General features: G+C 42.5%; 1 protein-coding gene across 16 annotated transcripts in view; it reads left to right on the top strand.

Moving 5' to 3' along the window:
• Positions 1–22,045, top strand: part of KALRN (kalirin RhoGEF kinase) — a 492,139-nt gene that overhangs the window by 2,560 nt on the left and 467,534 nt on the right. For 3 of the 16 annotated variants that reach the window (XM_083404309.1, XM_083404308.1, XM_083404307.1), the window contains exon 1: positions 17,909–18,430. The exons of 10 other annotated variants lie outside the window; for them this stretch is intronic. In XM_083404309.1, coding sequence (XP_083260435.1) covers positions 18,358–18,430 — 73 coding nt within the window. In that variant the 5' untranslated portion in view covers positions 17,909–18,357. Of the gene's footprint in view, positions 1–17,908; positions 18,431–22,045 lie in introns of those variants that run through there. 3 more of the 16 variants (XM_083404286.1, XM_083404285.1, XM_083404301.1) reach the window with 2 other exon arrangements.

Here is a 22,045-nt window from a genome sequence, read left to right as displayed (position 1 = left end):
AAACCAAATAGCCAGATCTGAGAGGAGGGACCAGATCAGGCTGTCAGAAGGTAATTCTTAGGAGAGTGGATAGCAAGTTTAATGTTTGAGTTAAAACAGAAAGGTGTGTATAGACTTAACAGCAGTTCCATGGACTCCTATTAGTGTTTAAACAGGCATCATTACTTATCTAGAAATGCATATGTGGTAAAGTACTGACATTCCCCTGTATTTAGGCATGGATGTAGAATCTTAATAGGCTACTCACGTTAAAAAATAATTTCCAGAGTAGGAGTTATTTGTTCAACATGTTTTGGCTGAACTAAATGAATCCCACATTCATGGCTACAAACTTTAGTCTTTTACAAAACCTGCTTGCTTGGACAGAGTGGAATGAAAACAAAGTTTATGACATTATGCTGTGTTTTGAAACTGAAAGCTCTGTAAAATCAGCAAAGCTTGCACCCTTCTTCAGCAACCTATATTGGTCCTATTTATATAATCACCTCCTTTATATATCCTAGCCTTTAGAAAAGGCGCAGTAACTACAGACTGCTGATTTTAGAAGTGGTTATTTGCTGTTGTACAAGTAAACAAAAAAAGCACCCTTACGTTACTGAATAAAGCTTTTTAAAAAAATAAAATGCTTAAAAGGAGGCATAAGGATTGATAATGGGAATGAATAGCACTCATTAATTCATCTCGCTCCCTGAAAAGTTTCCATCAAGTCACTGGAGAGCATTATAGAATCTGAATTTATGTTGTACCAAAACTCCTGAGTAGATTGTGGGATCTGCCATGAATTTTACAATTCCCTCTATACATCTGCATAAAGGCCTAGTGTGAGAACATAGGAAGTGATCTTAAAATGAGACGGGCTGTCTAACTCAGTATTCTCTAAACCAAAGGAAGCCAATGTGATGTCCTCAAGGTATTGTAAACTACAACTCCTATAATCCCTGACCAATTGGCTTTATTGACTGGAGGCTAATGGGAGTTGTAGTCCAACATGAAGGACACTGCATTGGCTACATGTGATTGAAACAGGTCCGCAGACTTCGAGTAGCATAGATTGAGCTGCATCCCACTACAGGGCTTGAGTAGCAAGAGGCAGTGCTGAGAGACTCCAATTGCTTACTAATCGGTGGATCACTTACTAAAGTCCACCCCCTTCTATTTGTGTTGGATATAGTTCTCTTTTTTTCCTTTTCTTCCCTTCCTTCCTTGCTATATAAATTCTACCTGTTCTTGCCCATTTCATTAGGTTGTTTGCTGGGCTTCCTCCAAAAGGAAAATGTGGGGGCAAGTGGTCTGACTGGAGACACTATTTTTTTTGGTGGGGCAGCAGCATTTTCCCCTCACCCATTCAACTAATAATTTGAGCTCACAATGTGTAGCTTGCCACCACCACAAGGGCCTTCCGGTGAGGAACATAGGCTTATATAAAAGTAGATAGGGCTTTTGTACTTTTATATCCCTGCCTTGAGGAGAGGCACCATTGTTGGGAGAGAAAGGCAGGATAAAGACTTTTAGAAGAGGGGGGCTTGCAATGTAGGGGTGAGACGAGCTGCAGCTGTTGATATTCTCTCTTCTACACATCTTGTATAAGAATGGGCCATCACTAGATCTAAAGCTTCTGCTGATAGTTCCCCAGGCAGTGGCCCCATGTAAAATTCCATATATAACTAATGCACAGTGATTATTTGCAAAGATTCCTGCCGGTTTAACTTGCATTTTTTTTGCGTTGTCGGTTTAGATTTTGAAAATAAATTATAAGCTTAGCAACATTAACTCCATTGGCACTAGGCCAATAAATTTATGCGATTTTCTACTATAGGCACCAGGCTGACCTTCTGGGGAAATTGATAATAAAAAGTAAGAATGGAGTAAGCAATGTGGTGACAAATGTATTCACCCTCCCCTTCATCTAACAATTTCTAGCCTTTCCACTGCAGAAGCATGTTAATAGATTCTACTCTGCACCTATTGCCCTTTCAAAGCTCAAGGTGGCTTGTTCTATACTTTAGGGAGTTTGTCCCAATTTGCTAGTGCTGAATTTTCAAATAGTAGCTCTTCCTTCCTCTTACTGAATTAGTTCTAAAATGAAATCTCTTTCAACCCACTCCTTTGTATGTTTACATAAGACTTACTTCACTCATTGCTCCAAAAGTTAGAATCAGAATGTGGCATTCATTTTCATTTATTCAAATGCATGGTTAAAATATTATTTGCTCATAATTTTTTTCCCTTAAACTGTTCTACACTTTTGTAATACCAAGACTGTGCTGAAATTTCACCCCCAAAGGAGAGGACTTTCTATTGTCTGAAACCTTCTAAACGTCCTGCTCTGCTACTGTTTCTTCCCCAGGTGTTCTGTCAACCAGTCAGGACTCATTTACAGAATGCAGTGACATAACAGCAGTCCATAACCAGTGAGATTTGGTTATGTGGTGATGTCACTAAGGCCAATCAAGCTCAGACTGCTGTGAAGGGGTGTATCCTTGTTGCTAAGGAACTGGAGTGACGCTCCCTGTATATCTGTGCTGCTGTGGAACCACCATAGGGTAGCATAGCAGTGCAGTAAGACGCAGAGTATTGTCCCCAGTTGTCTTGGCAACACAGTTACGCTTGTCTTTCCGGCTATGATGGTTTTATTGCAGCATGGCAAGTCAGGAAGTGTTGGTTATAGGAATGCTTCCATGATTCCACATCCTTTAAAATCCCTCTTCCCCATCTTCACTGAAGACACAGGGTGTTTGGGGGGAGCTGCAAAATGCTTGCAAAATATATTTCAGCTGAGCCCTATACTGTATAGCATTGCTTTCTAGTCATAGTTGGGGACAACTATGGTTTATAGTGGGAAGCAAAAAACATCCTTGGGGGGGGGGCTCCAGGAGGTGTTTTTTATGGGAACATTTTTGTAGTGTCCACATGATGTCATTGGCATCAAAATCCCAGCCTATATTTTTTGCCCCATTTAATATGCACTTACTCTTTCTGAAGAAAACCAATAATTTTTAATAAGTGTTAATGATCCATTTGTGATATTTTAGTAACAAATTAAGCCCCTATCTAGAATCAGCCTTAATTTAGGCTCCATGGAACATTTTAATCTGTCCCACCTACACTGACCTGTAATTTAAACTGTTATAATACACCTGACCCATATTTATTTTCCTTATGCAGTATTAGATTTTTCTGGACTTGTCAACTGAGACTAGTACAAGGTTACAAAAGGATAATCTAGTCATTCAGCAAAGCCCTATCACCTTCTAGATTTCCCCCTCTGGTTTTCTCTCTCTTTGTAGGCATGTTGTTAAAGAGACTAATCCCTAGCATGTAATGTCCAGAATATTAAAGATTTGTATTTTTTAAAACTTTCTAATTTTAATTGTTGCACAAGTTTCTTTTTAGAGTAAGGATGCAGAGATATGTAGCAGCTAAGCAGGTGGTTGTTTGGAAGAGGAGGTCTATGGAAATTTGACGGAAATTGAAAAATTGTGTGTGTGTAAGAGGGAAATCTAACTAATAATGGACATCCTCTTTTGAGGGCACTTTCAAATAGCTTCCTTAAGGATGTTAGCTGCAACTATGGCAGCAAAACAAGGTAGATGTAATTGAAGCAGTACCTTTATCTTGGAGACTTGAATCTACCATTCCAAATTTTGTATGGTTATCTTTCTTTCTCTTGTGCTGACTTTAGTAGTATGTTTAGAGCAGCATTAATTAGTATTTAAATCATTATTGTAGTCTAGCTTGCAGGTGTCTGGAGCACTGACATATCAGTGTGCTAGTCACCACTGTAAGAATTACAATTAACTGAGAATGTTGATTTCTGGGAACATTTCCACTCTGCCTAAATTTATTTTGCCCACATTGGGTAGCCTGTAGGTGTCAGACAGTATCTGCTGTGGATTTTCAAATAGCAAAACAAATAAGTGTTGCACTGTTCTGGTTCAGTGAAACCACATTGTTGACAATGAATTTTACAAGTTTTCAAGTCATTTTTAATGCAGCTATCTTAAATGCATCAGACAAAGCATTTTCGGAGGGGAGCAATGGCAAAATCTTACCACCTGTACTTCAGCAAATCTGAAGATGTGCTGGGTTTTCGAAACTAACTGCAGCACATAAGTCACTCCTGGATGACCTGTTTACTGAGGATTCGTCCATCGTTTGCACAGGGTTTTATCCAGTGTTAGTCATACTTAGAGTAAGTCTATTGGAATTAATAAACACAACTAACTTAGGTCCATTTATTACAATGGGTCTACTGTAGTAAAATTTAATAGGCTACAATCCCCAAAGTTTATTGGGAATTTATACAATGTTGGTTGTTTATTGAGCATTCATCCTGCTTTATTGTAGGGAAGTTATGTGACATTGCTTCAAACAGTTTCTATCCCAAACTTGTCAGTGCATTTCCTCACCATTTCCCTTGTCACAAAAGCCATTTCAAAGAAGCAGCAGCAGAAGTATGTTTTGCAAGAGCACCAAATCCACTTTAATAACCTAACTTGACTTTACCAGCACACAATTGAACTCCGCCCACAAAATAGCAGTAGTCTTGAAGTATCCATAGCCTTGTTAGAAAGGCAGCATCTCTATCACTTTTAGGCCACTAATCTCTAAGATTTCTTTAGGTTGCTTTCACGTGTCCACCCTAAGATACATGTTATTTTCCTGATCATTGTGTATCTTTTAAAACCAATTAATTACACAATTGGTAGACTTGATGCAGTTCGTTCAGTATATCTGCAAACTGAGGTTTTTTGCCCTCTTACTCAAGACTGAAACTTTTTCTTTCTTTTTTTAATTGACACATCTTTTGTAAGGGTGAATTGGAAACCAGGTTTGTATTTATGCCCAGCCATGTGTGAAATTAATGTCCTACAAGCACACTCAAGTGAATGCATGTGGTAATAAAACAGTGTTCACTGTTCAATTTAGTGGTTAAGAAGGATTTTTTTGAATTCTTGCCATACATGCCTATAAATGCAGGACACAATCCAGCCAATCAGAGACTGTGTGACAGGCAGTCTGCTCTCATGCACATTTACTCAGAAGTAAGCACCACTGAATTTAGTTGGACTTACTCTCTCACAGGCATGTTTTGGATTATTATTATAAATAATTAAATTTGTATACCGCCCTTCATCACAAGATCTCAGGGCTGTTCACAAGATAAAAATGCAAGGCAAAAGCACAAATAAATAGTTAAAACCAAAACAACACCCCCCCTCCCACAAACACATTTAAAAGCCTATAGAATACTAATTAGCCAAAGGCCTGGTTGAAGAGGAACGTTTTCACCTGGCGCCTTTATTATATATCTTTAGGTGCCAGGTGAACCTCCTTGAGGAAAACATTCCACAAATGGGGAGCCACTGCAGAAAAAGCTTGTTCTTGTGTTGCCATCCCATGCACAACTACTTGGAAAGGAAAGTAATGGAATTCTGCATACTGCCACCTGTGAGCAGGAACAGCCCTACCATTAGACAGAGTGATGTGGTCACCCCAGGCAGCTGAAAGATGTTAGATGTCATGAAAGGACAGCAAATTGTATTTTTCCATGCAGGGAGAGATGCTTTGGGGATGTATTGGCTGAGGTGTCAAAATAACTTGACCAGCCTTTAGTACTATGTACCTTGATGTGTGTGTGGAGGTGTCATTCTGTGTTCTGCCTCAAGCAACAAAATGTATTGGGCCAGCGCTGCTAGTGTGTAAGCCATGGCAAAGAGAGTAAGATTTAGTTCTAAGAAAACATGCTCATAACTGCATTGATATGAGCCTTGCATTTGTAATCTTGATTAAGTCTCATTGAAATCAATCGGATTTCTGTCGATTGTGAGTAACCTAAGTCCCACTGATTGAATTGGGACTTAGTCAAAGACTGCGATTTGCTGGATCAAAAACCATGAAAGGTCTTGTGGAACCTTAAAGACTTACAAATTTATTATGGCATAAGATTTTCTGGGTTTGAATTCACTTCATCAGATGCATAAAGTATAATCCTCAATTGTGTTTGTAGCTAGCTGCCCGCACTGTCAATCATCTGATGTCACAATGACATCAGATGATGCAGAGGAACATTTTTCCTTTGAAGGAGCAGCTCATTTGATGAGAAAGATCCTTTGCATTGCCAGCGAGCAATTCAAAGGAAGAAATTCACATCTCAAATATACCATACATGGTATCTTCCCTGTGTGCAGGTGAACACTTTGTTGAGCATCAATGGTGATATTTCCAGTGAATGGGAATTGGCACAAATAACACATGTTGATAGTGACAAATAACTTGACTTATGTGTCAATTTTCTGCCATGACACCTCTGCCTATCCTATTCCAGATGCAGGGGTCCCCCACCCTTGCATGAAAGGGAACGTTCATATTTCTGAAATTGTGCTTGAAGTACTGCTCAATGCATGCCCTTTATGCTTCAGTAATATTAACAGTAATCAGCAATATTATAGTCGGGACAGAGTGTGAAGGCAAAGAACCAGCCTGCCCACTCTGCCTACCATCTTGCTGCATAGTTGGTTCACATTGATTGAATACAAAGATGTCCTTAGTGGAACCCTTGTGCCAGGCTCATCTCTGGATACTTCAGCCAAGGTAGAATGAAACTCTGAAAATGGAGAAATGTTGGTGCAATTTCTGCCTGTTGCTTCCAAGGATCTCATGATATATTGGTTCTCTTTGGCATGAAATTGATTTAGAAGAACTTAAAGGGGGTTATCTTACCTTTACATTCCTATACATTTAGTTCAAGGACTTTCTACTCCAGAAAGCACTCCAGTATTGAGAGACTTTCTCAAGAACATTTAACATGAATTGGCTTACACTTTATGCAAACCTGTGGACCCTTGTTCAAATCCCTGCTCAGAAGAGAGACAACTTGGTTCAACCTACCACACAGGGTTGTTGGGAAGTTGCTGTTGTATGAGGATTTGAACTCCTTGGAGAATGGTGGAATATTAGTGTGAAAAGAAAGTAAATAAACTTGACCTAAGAATATCAGTTCAAAGCATAGCGCGTTATTCTGCTTTATAGGCTCTTGGCCCCACTGGTGGGACTTGTCAAGAAAGGTTTAACTGTGATTATGCTATACTGTAATTTGGACAGTTGTCTACTTGGAACTGAGCTCAGGCTTATTTCCCTTAGGCCACTGAACAACTGCTGTTGAGTAATAAAGATTGTCAATCAATCCTACCTTCATCGAAAGTAAGCAGAATGAAAGAAGTTGTTATACCATTTCCTGAGACTTTCTGTTCTGTACAGTTGAGGTCCAAATTTACATTTTACAGCTTAATAGAAAAAGCATTTTACAGAAGCTACATATAAATGTCACTCAATGAGCAACACATGTAAAATAAAAATCTAGCTGTACTTTATCAAAGCTCCATTTTGCATTTAGGGTGGGATAATCCTACCCTATCTTGGTTGCATATTTTCAGTAGTATGCTACTTCTCTTGGCGAAAGTGGGTGAGGTTGGCAGTCAGCTGTGTGTGGCAGTGTGCAAAACCTGGAGCAAATATACTACCCAGTCTTCTGACTAAGGGCTCATCCACACTCCCATTTGTCCCATGATTGCTTCAATTTGTCCCATTATTTCTAGGCATAGTCTGAGAGGTTTTTCTTTTCCCCCACAGCTCCTCTGTAAATCAGTCTGTATACATGTTTCATCAACATACTGTGGTTTTTCTGCTTTTGAAATACTGGGGTGTGTCATGGCACCAAGGTGTTGCTGAGGTAGTGGGGTACTGCTGTGTCACTGCCACTTATGTGGCTATTGTGGGGTTGAGGCAGGGCAAGATGAGTTTAGGGCTGTGTGAAGCCCTTTAGCACTGCACCAGTGTGCCTGCGAAGCCCTGACCTCACTACTATCCTGCCCTGCCTGGTACCACCCAGGTAAGTGGCAGTGGCACTGTGCTGTGCCACCGCATTCCTGAAATGCTCCAGTTTGCACAAAAGCGGCATTTCAGGAAGGCACTCAGGTTACTTATCTATAGATTTTGTTAATTGTTTTTTATCACATTGTGCACCTAAGGCAGGACACAGTATAAATGAAACAATAAAAATCATACAGTTTCTATATGGTAATCCATAAAACAAGGAAGGATAAATGGTGTTCAGGTGCCGATATATATACAAGAGCATCCACAAAGATACTGAGAGATTTTTATTTATTTATGCATTTATTTTAAAATGGCAGAACGTGAAATGATATTGGTTTAACCACATATGTATAGGCATCAGTACAGTAGCTATGCATGTACAGCAAAGCTCTGTCCATTGCAGGACAAAACTGAATGAAAATGGATGTGAGCAGTTACAGAAAAAGGTCAAAGGGTTCTGAGGAGAAGTGGGGTAAACTTGGAAGGGGTGCTATTTACTCGGATGACTGCCTTTGATTCCATGCTCACTGACATGCAGTGGAAGCATGATGGACAAATGCTGTACTTTGACTTTCTAGAAGTCTCTCATCTCTTTCATGTGTTTTGCTTTCTTGGTCCAACATGGCATCTGCCCTTACTTACACCATATTTATTACTAGCTTCCTAGAGAGATTTGATATTATGTAATCACCTTGTTATTTCTCCAATAAATCTAAAGCATTCATCTGTTTATTTATTTTTAAGTATTTATACGTCATCCTTCAAAAACAATCTTACAGCTTCCAGTAAAATATAAAAAACACAGCACAAATAAACAATAATAAAAGCTTTATAAAACAACAACAATAAAATCAAACAGCAAGTAAGAGAACAGGCTAAAACCCAAGTATCAACAATAAAAACACACAAATTAACATGCCTGAGAAAATTAAAAAAAGGCTTTTGCATAGTGCTGGCATGACATCAAAGTAGGTTATTGCAGAATGTAGGCTTCATTTCCCAATTCTCATATTTGAAGGGAATCCCTCACCATCCAGAATGGCTTTTCCCCCCTTGGCCCTTAAACTGCAATCTGCATCTCTGCTAGGGATATCATGAAACTGTGCCCAAAAGCTTGCCAAGATGCCTCCCTTAGGTGAGGAGGCCTTGTGTCCTGCATTGCCAAGATTCCTTCAGAAAAGCAAGATGTGAAGGAAGGCATCTTCCCTTGTTTCACAAAGCTAGCAGAATCCAGCTCATGATTACTTAAAGACTTTGCAACACTGGTAGTGCTTTTAAAGACTTATTGTTATGGTTTACTAGTTAGGCCTTACATGTTGCCTCTCACCCTCAAGGACCTATCTGGTACTCTTCTATTCAGTTCTTCTCATAATCTAGCTTGGCAGAACTGTGGAAGGGTTATTTACAGAAACAAATTGTGCTGAATTTAGTGGGATTTACTACCAAGTGTGCTGTAGCTTTTCAGCATAATCCTATTGTTATTATTTACTCAGAACCAAATTCTTCTGTGTTTGATAGGTCATAGCCATCCAGTGCCTTTCAGAATTGCCAGATCTCTTCATTTCTTGCATGCTGATGTCTTAACTTACTTTGCAAATGTAGCATATTAAATAAATTATGTGATATATAAAACCTAGCATGCATGGTGTTCTTAGTAATTACTGTATTTTTCCATGTATAAGACTAGGTTCCCTCCCTAAAAAATAATGTCAAAAATTAGGGGGTGTCTTATACTCTGGGCCATCTGCCCCCATTTTCTTAAATCTGAGTCCCCAAAATAGGGGGCGTCTTATGCATGGGGACATCTTATAGACGGAAAAATATGGTATGTACCACTTAAACCAAGGCCTTCGCAATTGTTTCCATAGAAAGGTATTGATAGTTCATCAGGACTATGTACTGTTATGAAAAAAGTCATTGTTTTTATGGTGTGGCTACCAATTAGGCAATTGTAAAGGCAATGAAACTGTGGAATAAAAACTGCATGTCTTGGAGGTTTTCCACTGAAGACAATAGAACTACTCCAGAAGTAGATAGTATGGGGATTTTATTGAATTTACTTGTGGAGGATTGCTGATGCTGCAAGAAAACAAGGCCTATTCTTTTTGACCTTTTCATATATATTTATGGTCTTTTTTATTGATACTTCATGTTAAAAGCTGTCACTGAGAGCCATCCTAAGTGCTGCATTTTAGCTTTTTTGACTGATATACCCAAAGTGAAATATACTTGAAACCCTTGCCCTAGAATAGTTAAAAGCACCAGCCCATGAAGGAGATAGATAGACTATACATACCTCTGTTTATTAATTTTATGACTTTGTATTTTGCTCTGCAGCATAAATGCAAACATTTATTATAGTAATTATAGAAAAATAACTGATTGCTACAAAAGAATATTTCAATAATTTAAGTGCTCATTTGTGAACAACAGCAAAACTGCTGTCCCTACTGAACCCTATTTGTGCTTTTAGAGTGACAAGTGACTACATTCAAGTTGTTGCTGTCAGTGTGAAATAAAGCCATTTTCTGTGCTGGTATTAATGGAGATGAAAATCCTACTCCAAATTGTTAATGTGTTTTCATGTTTGTCCTGAGGTAGTTTGCAATAGTATGGCCCAGTTGTCTTTTGACAGTGGTTATGACAGAATTCTTCTAGCAGGGCCAGTACCGTACATTTTGCTGCCTGAGATGAAGGACAAGATGGTCCTTCTGCCCAATTCCACACCCACAATCTGCCTGGACTGGCAGTTGAATCTTACTCTGACACTGCTAATGGGACAATATATTCCACTGTATCTGAGGGCAGCAGACTACCTTAGGAGGTGCAGAGTAGGCTAGCTTATTTGACACAGGAGGTGTGTTGCTCCTCGGGATCTGCCATCTGAGGCAGTTGCTTCACTCTGCCTCATGATAGAGCCAGCCCTGGCTTCTGGTGTCATTAATTCATCATAACTGTTTACATGACCACTATTACTACATGATCCTGGCTTTTGACACTTGAGCTGTACCCACCTTACTTTTGTGATTGTAAGTTGTTTAAAACTGTTCTTAACATTGTGTTTTAATTGTTGCCATGCACCCTGGGACTTTAGGGTGAAGGGCAAGATGATGATGATGATAATAATAATAATAATAAATTAGCAGCAGTGACACTAAACTTTAAAATGGTTTGTATTGCCAAGCACACTCTCATGGTTTGAAGCCATACAGTTTCACTGGTGGTAGTAACTGCTGTAATTTCAGGGTAATAACTTCCATGTGTGGAAATAGAACACTAATTGTCCTGTGAGTGAGCACATGACTAATAAGAGGAAAAACTGACAATAAGACACTTGACATTCCATGTATATCCCATCTTCCTGCTCAGTAAGTATGTTTCTGGTATTGCCTTCTCAAGGACTTCTCAAGGACTTTCACTTGCAGAACAAGGCTTTCCCTCTTCTCTCCCCACTACACAACCCCTATGTCCCTGAATTTGGCTTTGAGGGCATCAGGAGAATCCCTAGAACCATAGGGGGGGGAGGAGAGAGGAGGAATTGTTCTGTCTACCAAGTAAGAATGCTTATGCAGATGGAACAATCGGAAGAGCACAATGTTGAATTCCACCTGGAACCTTTGTGACATTGAAAGTAGGGCATTGTTTTTGTTATGCGGGAGACAGCTTATAGTTCTCGTTATAGCTCAGTGCTTTCAGGTTCCCCATAGGCATCTGGTTGGCCAGTGGGAGAATAGGATGCTGGACTAGATGGAACATTGACCTGATCTATTCTAAGGTTCTTCAATGAAAGTTAACTTAGAATCAGAAGGAAAGGCTAGCTGCTATTATGTTAACGGGTCGTGTTCTTTGGTAATGCTGAGCATTCAGTGCCTGTTTCTTGCCAAAAGCTCTAGTCACAGTGAACTGGTTTGCACAGCATGGTAAAGCAAGCTATGGCTTAGTAAGACTGCTCAAACATGTGGGATCTCGGAGAGGAGCTCTCAGCCATTTTTACTATAGTGCTTTGTAGATCTAAGTCAAGGTTTGGCATAGTGTGCAATCCCAACTAGGCCTTGGGGCTAAGCTGTCTCCCCACTAACCATGGTATGTAGCCAAGAATTAGGCTTGCAACAGTAAAAAAAGGACCAGGGAAGAACAAAGTGTCTAAGCTCCTCACTGGAGGCATACACATTTGCATGGTCTCACTAAGCCATAGTTTAACTTAACATGTCATGTGATCCAGGTCAGTGCAATGGGAAAATTGAGGGCCAGGGCAGTCTCACTTTGAACTGGCCTTTGTGTCCCTTGTGTTGGATGGGTGGGATGAGCCCTTGGCAACCCAGGTTAGGCAGATAAAGTGAACAATGGGGACAGGTTGTTACCATCAACTACTCTATGATTCTCTGAAATGGCAATACAGTGATACCTTGGGTTACATACGCTTCAGGTTACATATGCTTCAGGTTACAGATGCCGCTAACCCAGAAATATTACCTCGGGTTAAGAACTTTGCTTCAGGATGAGAACAGAAATCGTGCTCTGGCGGCGTGGCAGCAGCAGGAAGCTCCATTGGCTAAAGTGGTGCTTCAGCTTAAGAACAGTTTCAGGTTACATACGGACCTCCGGAACGAATTAAGTTCTTAACCCAAGGTACCACTGTATACAGAGAGGGGAGATGACCAGCCTGAAAAGTGTGCTAGAGACTCTTGCATACTCTGTCCAGCACAGCCAGTTCTATAGACCAAAGCTACACAGGGATTAAAAATAAAGGAATGAATAATTTTGAATCTCATCAGTACTGTGGAATATCCAAATTTAAAAGACAGGTTCACATTGATTTCCAGTAAGCATCGTCAGATTCAGTTAGCGGTAGTTCTTATCTCACTTGGGAACCAGCAGTCCTTCACAGTGCAATGCAAACCTTGTTCTATATTTCAATACAAAGCAAGAGAAAAAAGCAATCTTTAAAAGTTTATTTTGCATCAGATTTGTTCCTTCAATTCCAGATATATAAATATGTCTAGCATATAATGTTTGCCTGTATTACAAATTGTGTGCTGTGTCCCTACAATACCTTCTGCACAGCTTCAGGGCAGAGAGTAGAAATGATGGAGAGCTGTTGGAGGACAGAACCGTGAGGGCCATGTAGTTTGTGATGTGGCCCCTAAGAGAGACTGCTGCTCTCAGGAGGATGCTGTTGATGCCCAGCTAGGGTTACCATATTTGAAACAGTGAAAATCCAGAAAAAAAGTTGTTGAGCTTTTTAAAGTTTTGCCCAAAAGCAGCAGTGCCGGCATGAACTGCCATAAGTCCGGATTTTCCTGGACATTCAGCCAGATAAATGGCAACCCTAGCTGAACAACTTCTGGACATGGAATGGGGAGGGGGAGTACCATCTTGTCCCTTGCCTCAGACAGCCCTCATCAGCTTTCTGTTAAAAACATTCTTGTTTAGACAAGCCTCCCCAGATGCTTAGTAAGTGGAGATAATTTTAATCTATTTTAAGATCATAATATTTGTATGTTTTAAAGTATGCTTGAGAATTTTTCTTGATTTTATTTTTTTAATCAATTTTTAAACTGCTTTGAGGTTGGTTTTTTTTACAGTCAAATGGTGTATAAATTTTATGAAATAATAAATAAGTAATGAAGTAATGAAATAGCTAGGAACAGTGTTCTCCACTTGACCTCTGCTCTAATTTCCTTTCTCCTTGGACACTCTGGTCACCCCAGTCTGTGATAGTTTGTTGCTGATACCACCCACTGGGGTTTGCCGCTCCACTTTCATCTCTCATGGGATGCCTTCCAGCTGTCTTTTCTCCTTCCCTGGGTTCTCCTTGGTCCAGCTCTGCCTCCATCCTCTGCCCTCTTCACAGCTGCAGCAGTTCAAGAGGTCTGGACTGGGCAGTGAGCTAACTTCCCCAGTATCTTCCATGGATGGGGAAGTAGATCACCACATCATGGCCTGCAGCAATACCCAGCAGTCCTTTACAAGCACATGTGTGACATTCTCATATACCCAGCGCTACCAGATTTATTGCCTCTTAAATCACTCCTTTTTTCATTTGAAGAGCAGTGTTGTGAAGGTTATTGAGATGTTGGTCCAGTAAACGACATTTATCTATCCTTCCAGGTGGTGCCATAAGAAGGGAGAAAACAGAATTCAGCAGGAGGGGTAAAAGGGAAAGGCCAAGTTTAATATATTCAGTATTAAGCAGTAGCTGTGAAAAGGGTTGTGTAGTTGTGCCCATCTTACTTAGGAGGAGGAAGTAGCAGCTGTCATAGCAACTGCGCTTCTTATCCTGCCTGCCAATCCAGATTGAGAGTAATGTGAGGCACAAAGCATTGACCTCACTGAATTGATTACATTTGCCATCAATGATGTCGTCACAGCGCTAAATCTCAGTAGCTGTTTGGCCTTATGATGTCATCACATTCACATCATTTTCTGTCATTGGCTGGATTGCATTTTGGGGAATAATAAAGCTGGGGTCAGCGGGAAGACACTTTTTTAAAAAAAGAATTGAAACAGGTAGTGAACAGTGGATGCACTGATGCCAATAAGGTAAAATTTTGGGAGGGGTCTGTCAGGCAGGAAATTTGGGGACCTTTTTATTGTTCTTGCCAAAGTCTCCTGCTGTGCAAAAAATGTTCACCCATGAACACTGAGTGGCACCTTAATTTTAAGATAATTGTTTAAGGTTTTTAATTTTTTATTTATACTTAATCATAACAGGAAATGCATGTGTTTCAAATGAATAAAAGCATGTTGCTTGAAATATGGTGAAGGATGCTGCCCATTATGCCTTTCCTGGATGGCACCTTTACAGTTCTCAGTGTCTTTCTTTGCTCTGTTTGCTCCCTCTGCAAGTGGTGAGGGAAGTTCCTTCTGAAGGCACACCTGTTTACGTATATAGAAATGTTTAGGATCAGTAAATATGCTGTCATACCAGATCAGACTATCATTTGTCTATCTGGGATGGGCCACTCTGATTGACAGTGGTCCAAGTAAAGGTCTTTCCTGTCACCTACTAGCCGATCCTTTTATTTAAATTAGAAATGTCAGGAATTGAATATGGGTTCATCTGCATTCAAAGCATGTGCTCTACCAATAAACTATGGCTCTGAAGTGAGGCCTTTGTGCTCATGGGCAGATTTTGCAATGACTAGAGCCCACCAGCAGCCTCAGATATTCCTGGAGTATAACCAGGCAAATGTCAGTGCAGCATAGCCTCTCAGGCTGTACTGCCGAATCAGGAAGATCAGCCAAAGCTGATTGTTATTGTGGAATTCTTGCTTATCTATCTATTTCAATCTTCTTCTTTTCCTGTAAGAACTCATAGTGACTTGCAATAAAATAATAAATGCAAGTTCATAATACAAAAATGCAACAAAACTCATTTTTTAAAAGCAATAATAAAAAGTCGGGCTGATTTGCCATTTTCTATCACTGCTGCAGAAGGAAAGTCTTATAATTGCCATTGTCCTCCAAAGTGCTCCCTATAAGAACCACATCTTGACAAAGTGATGAAAAGTACACAAAGATGTAGTGAGGTGGACTTCCCTGGGGAGGGCATTCCACAGTGTTGCTGCCATAACTGGGAAGGCCCTGCCCCTTGCATTCACCCACCAAAGCTCAGTTCTCCTGGTACCTGGAGCAGGCTTGACTGGAGAGCTCGGGAGACTGGACACAGTGTATGGAGCTAGCTATGTTAAGCAGGCCAGGAACATGACAGAGACTAGAATTAGGATGTTGTTTACATTGGAGGTGACACAGGAACACATGGCAAAACAAGCAACAACTGGAAGTTGGAAAACTAACAGTTTTGTGGCACCTGAAAGACTAAAATTTATTATGACATAAGCTTATAGCTTCTGACTGTAAATCTTGTTCTCATAAGGCAAATGTAGTGGGGGGGGAGCTTTTATGAGAATTCAGAATATGCTAATTAAAAGGAGGGGAGCATTTATTGGGGAAGGCTATTTATTTATTAGGGAGAGTGCTGTTGCACACATGTATTGCTTGTGGTCTTCCAATAGGTGTCTGGTTGGAGCAAAAAGCTGCACTAGATGAGCCTTTGGTCTGTTCCAGCAAGGTTATTCCTACATTCTTAAATACCTCTAATTTATTGCTCAACAGCATCTATGTACATGGCACTTTACAAAGTAGCATAAGCAAAATTAGCCAGTCCCTTGCTCACCAGCAGCTTACATTCTCGATTTCAACAGAGGGAGGAGGGAAGGGGGTAGTTTAGAGGGGGTATATCACCCCAGTCTTGTCTTTTGATCATGTCTTTACAATGGTTCTCCACAACAGCCAGTCATACTACCAACCACTGGTTGGATTCTCTTCTCCAGACAACAGTTTTTGAGATATGGAAGGTGTGTCCAACTCTACAGCCAGGCCAACTGTTACTAAATAGTACAAGGCAGTTTGGATACTGCTGCAAGAAGCAAATGTTTGATCCCATCTCACAACCTCTAAACCTTTCTGTGATGTCTAAATATTTTTGTGGGGGTGTGTGTGTGTTATACTTCTGAAACTATTGTAATAAATACTGTTAGATGCTCCATCTGGGTACAAATACCTGACAACCCATTAAGGTATCCAAGTGCTATAGAAATCTAACAGTAGATTTTTTACAATGGCACACGTTACTGACCTGAACGGAGCAAGATTAGCATAAAACACAGAAAACCAGAGTCTGTTATGATGTTACACTATCCAGTGTCACTCTGTCCTGCGTAAATATGTATGTATCTTTCCAACTAGTATTTATATGGAGTCTTTTGGGACAGAGCACTTATACTTCCAAGTGCTTCCATCATGTAATCCTGGCCTGGCTGAGCTACAGAGGCACCTTCCCCCACCTTCATAAAAATATTGATCTCCACTGTCTAAACGCATCATCTTGGGAGCCTTTAGGAGGCAGAAATTCACTCACTTGATATAGAAAGGGAAGGAAGTGAGTGGAAATGGGCAGAACAAGTGATGCAGAGTGTTGATGCCACAGGCAGCTCTTCTTATGAATTCTAAGCTGCAAAGCTGCTACCTTGGAAGTATCCTTTGGGGGGGGGGAGTGACTTGTTGGAAACATGGTGTTTTCTCTCCCTTTCTCTTTCCACTTCCTCTCTCACACAAACCTTTGCGGGCATCTTTAGAAATGGAACTTCAGGTCCTATTCTGGAAACTGTCAAGCCCCCTAATTATTGTTTGGAAACCAACTGATACAACAGTCTGCAACAATTACCAAAGTGACGTCTGTGGAGCCGCTCTCCTGCCGCCTCCCTCCACCTCTCGCTCTCTGAAATTCAACAGGAGCCAGTTCCCTGCCCTTTTCTTAGCTAGACACCCCCTCCCGTCTCTCTCCCTGGCTGCCCACCGTGGATTTCCTTGCACACCTGAACGTTGCCCAGCTCCTACACCCTCTTGTTTGCTTGTTACTCTTCCGGTTAAGTAGGAAAGGATTTTAATTGCTGCTTCTGTAATGAGAGGGCAAGCGGAGCTGATTCATCAGAGGATGGAAGGGGTGGGGAGGGGGAGAGGAGCTTAGGTGGGCTAAAGAAAGAAAGAGAAGGGAAGGCAGGCTGCGATGACAGGGAAGGTGGCCCGAGCGAACTAAGGGGATTGAGGCGAGGGGAAGAGAGAGAGGAAGCCCCTTTGATCTTCGCCCAGGGCACTTCCCCTCTCCCTCAAGCGCACGCGACCCTCTCTTTCCCTTTACGCGGCTCGTCGCCTCCCAGCTTTTCCTGCCTCCTTTCAGGAAGTCCTGCCAAAGCTGCTTTGCAACAATGAGGATTAAAAAAAGAGATGGGGGTGTTGTCGTGCGGGTGGACGGGTGGGTGGTAGCGGTGGCGCCCGGGGAAAACTGAGCTGTCATCTCTGTGTATATCCCTACCTCGGGTGGGTGGGTTTTTGTTTGTTTAGCTGGGTGGGTGGGGGGAGTGGATCACGCGTGGAACAAATAGGAGAAGGGGGATCGCCGGCAAAAGCTGAGGAGGAGGAGGAGGAGGAGGTGGTAGTGGGTGGGGGAGAGAGAGAGAGAGAACGATCAGAGAGCAGGTCTGAACAATAGAGAGGAGAGGGGGCGGGCGCAGCGTGAGGCGCTACTGGTGTGTGCGTGTGTGTGTGTGTACACGCCTTTGGGGTAAGAAGAAGAGGCGGAGGAGGCGGGGACCCCCCCCCCCGAGGACAGGCAGGAGTAGCCGAAGATCCCAGCAGACCCCCTGGCAGGGATGGGGCTCGCCCGGGCTGGCGGCTGCTGAAGGCTCCTCCATCCCTCCCCTCCCTGCTTTCTCTTCCCTACACGCCCTCCCTCCCCTCCCTCCTCCTGGCCTGTGTGTATGTGTGTGTGTGTGTGTCTCCTCTCTCTCTCTCGCCCCTCTCCTCTCCTCCTCCCCAACTCACTGGATGTTACCCAGCCGCCGGGATCGTTGCTGCTGCCGCTGCCGTGCCTGCTGCTGCTGCTGAGCCCCCTGCTTCTCCTCCCCGAGCCCAGCCATGAACCCCGCCGAGGGGGCAGCGGAGGAAGGGGCAGTTCCCGATTCCGAGGTGGATGCCTTTTTCCGAACAGGTAAAGAGCAGAGGGGCGGCGGCGGCTGGTTGGGGAGACAGGCTGGGCTGCCAGCGCCCCGGCGAGACCTGGAGGCGAGATTTGGTGATGTGTGTGGTGTGTTTATATCTCGGGTGATGGTTTACGTTGCGGAGCGTGTGATGTTGGATTCCCTTTGTTTTGAGAGAAGCAGGGGGAGGGTATTTTTTTTTGGGGGGAGGGCTCCCCTAAGGAAAGGGATCCCCAATTGATTCCCCCCCCCGGATTTATTGCATCGTCTTCCGCCCTACATTGTCCTCCCACACCAGTAATTATTGGACAAAAATAAAAACCCACCACCACAAACCAAACCCACTTATCGTCTCCTCTGTATATCCCAACCCCCTCTGCCCTCCCCCCGCCGCTCCTCTGGCACGACAGACAGACACTTTCGAAGGAGAAGCCGCCGTCTCCAGGCACAACGATGCTTTTTGTGCGCTGGGCTTTGGGTTGTTTCCACGGATCTGGAAGGGGGGAAGGGGGCAAACTGTTGGCTGTCAGTCCGTTGTACGAGGCAAAGCAGACTGATGTTTCGCTCTCCGTTCTGCTGGTTTCATCCCATATGGATGAAACCTATATATGTTGAGTTTCCTGGGCTTCATGGCTAATGGTTCATCAGTATTATACAGCATATAACCCACAATGCTGCGTTTCGCTTTTCGCACAGGAACGGGGCGATCTTCGATCACTTTTGGGAAACCTGAGAGCAGGCTTGGTTGCAACCCTCCACTACACGCACACACCCCTCCAGATCGCCCGCTGTACTTCAGGCTCTTTAAAGCATCACGAAATCTTCCCCAACCTACAGCCTTAAGTCGAACGAGGGGCTGAATGATGGTGTGTGCCTGTTGTGTAGACTAGGAGAGATGCTGGCTTCTTAAACACGCCTTTTAAGCTTGGCTGGTGTACAGGTTGGGTCTGGCGATGGAGCCAGAGGCTTAGATATTAGCCATCTTTGAGCTGCTGCCTCAATCTATGTTACCTCGCTGGATGAGTAAGGAGAGTGAGGATCGTGGGTGGGGAGGAGAGTATTCAGGGACCATAATTAGTTATTGTGGAACCTATTTGACCCCCCTCTCCACCTCCCTATTCTGCAGGTAACAAATCTGTGCTTTTGATCGAGATGACATGTGTGAAATTGCACCAAGATCTCTATTTTTGTTTGCACATCTTAGTGCTTTGTGTCTCCCTTTGATTATCCCTGATGAAATCTTTGCATAAACCCCCTCCTTGGCTCCTGGCTCCGCTTGTGCACTGTGTTAGCCAACCAACCTGTGTGTGTAGCTGTGGGTGTTTGCATTCAGATGTGCGTGAAGACCTCACTGGTGTGGATTTTTGGTTTTCAGCAAGGTATAGGCTTTTCTGCTGTGAACTTTCCAGGCAAAGTCTTTCAGTAGGTGATTTTAGAGGGCATGTCACGATGTAATTCAGTGTCCTGGGGATTGGTGTTTGCTCTCTGGTTTCAGGGGAGGGTACTAACATAACAGCAGAAGTTTGAATACAAGCAGCTGCGCCTACATCAGAAGAGAGCATGATGGGGGAGGGGGGGTTGTGAAACTTGCATGTACACAGGAGAGCCCTATATGTTTGGTCTTAAATTCTGTTCTTAGCTCTGATGAAAGTATAAGAAAAAAAACCCCACCTCACAGTCCTCCAGTGTTTTCCAATTCCACTAGCAGAACTTCCATGGGGAGGGGGAGAATTACAGGCAACTTGGCAGAGCCTTAATTAAGGATAGTAAAGGATTAAATGCTCCCTTTAGATGGAGGCTTGACCCTTCCAGACTGAGGCTGTTTTTTACTCCTGCAACTACAGCTGCTTTGCTTTTCCAGCTGCCTCTCTCTCCTGCTTTGGTTCAGCCCTGATCATCAGTCACGCGGAGTGTTCCTCCAGCCACAGCAGAACAATCGCATCATCGCCCAAACTTTTCAAGAAGTTTATTCCTGCAGATCCATGACAGGCCCCCTGGCTGCCCTCCATGGAAGGCTGCACCCCATTTATGTGAATATGCTTTGATCTCAGAGGATAAGTATAATAAGGTCTGGCTGTGTGTATATCTCAGGAGCCACACGGTGCTGATGGATATTTGCCTGTTGATACCTTAAGAAGGCTACAAGCAAAGCAATTATAGATTTCTCATAGCCCTCTGGTGTGCAAGTGCCTTTGGGCTGTGCATGGTTTAATGGACGCTATTAAAACAATTTTCTCCAGCCCAGCCACCCCCCACTCCATTCCTTTATTTCTACAGACTGTTGGCTTTTTATTCAAAAGTTATTTCTGAGTGTGTGTTTAGGTAACTACTCAGTGACACTTCTACTGCAAGAAATGCTACTAAAAATAATGTTCTGATCAGATGTTTCCTTTTCTGACTGCTCTGCCAGAAATTCTATACCAAAATAATCTTGATTACAATCCTGTTTAGGTGCCCCATGGATTTCCTGGAAGGTTTCTTGGCATTCATATCCATTGATGTTTGAGAAGCTTCTCCTTCCATTGCACTTTTGTACATGCTATGATTTAGTTTCACACAAGAATTTGTTATTAATTCATAGATGCAAAAAGTGTCATTTGTTTGTAATGATAAGTTAACAGGCAGACTTTTAAATTAATACAAAGAATTATGAACAAGAGTGAGTGAGTGTGAAAGACAGATCTAGGCATTTGGCTGTGGGCCCAAGCATGGCAAAATCAAATCTCTTCTTATTGGAAAAAAAAATCCATTTATCTAGGGAGACTTCTTGTTCTGTTGGCTCTTTGCTTTGTGTATGCTTGTGTTCTGAGTGCTTAGAGTTGCTGTTCTCAGTGTTAATAGATACCAGAAAATGGAAGGGGGAGGAGATGCTAGCAGTCAACATAGTATTCAAGGAAGTAACTCTAGTACAGAGAGCATTCATAAACAACCAAATGCTGTGTTTTAATCCAGAAACAATAGCCTTTGCACTGAAAATTTCCACTGGTGCAATTAGAAAGGACTGTGGGTCATTGCTCTATAGCACCATAGTTAGTTTTTTAAGTCTTTCCTTGAAGTCTTAGTTATAGTTTGCCAACTCTTTCATTATCAGGGACCACCTTGTTCTCCAGATAGTGCTCTGAGGGATGGAAGGATATGTTGCTCTTGGAGATGCACAAGCATCCTACTCCACCCCCAAAATGCACTTTTGTAAGTGCTCATATCAGATGCTTGCAAAGGTCCAAGGGTGCCCATGAAGTGCCCACCACAACCTCTTCCTCCCCCTTCCTCTGCTCCAAGCTGCAGAAACTTAACTTTGAGCTGGGAGAAGGCTGAAGTGGCAGGTAGTCCCAAGCCCCAGCAGAACATCTTTTCCTGCTGGGAATCCTGGTTTTGTAGTCCAAGTCACGGGGGGGGGGGGGGATGTTTTATTGGGCCTTTGAAGTGCTTGCCACTGCATCTTCTGCCACTTTTTACCTGTTCCGAAGATAAGTTTATGGACTTTGGGGCAAGGAAAGTGAGAGGTGGCAGCAGCAGCTTGCAGGATCAAAGCAAGCACAGATTTGCTGGTCTTACTTAAAGAAGGCTTCTAACAGAAGGTTTCCCAGTGGTGAAAGTGGACAGAGGAAAGTTTTCCTTCATCTCTC

The sequence above is a fragment of the Podarcis tiliguerta genome, assembly GCF_965153285.1.
Source record: "Podarcis tiliguerta genome assembly, chromosome: 1".
Lineage (NCBI taxonomy): Eukaryota > Metazoa > Chordata > Lepidosauria > Squamata > Lacertidae > Podarcis > Podarcis tiliguerta.
The sequence above is the reverse complement of the archived record's forward strand: the minus strand, read 5'-3'. Positions and strand labels throughout refer to the sequence as shown.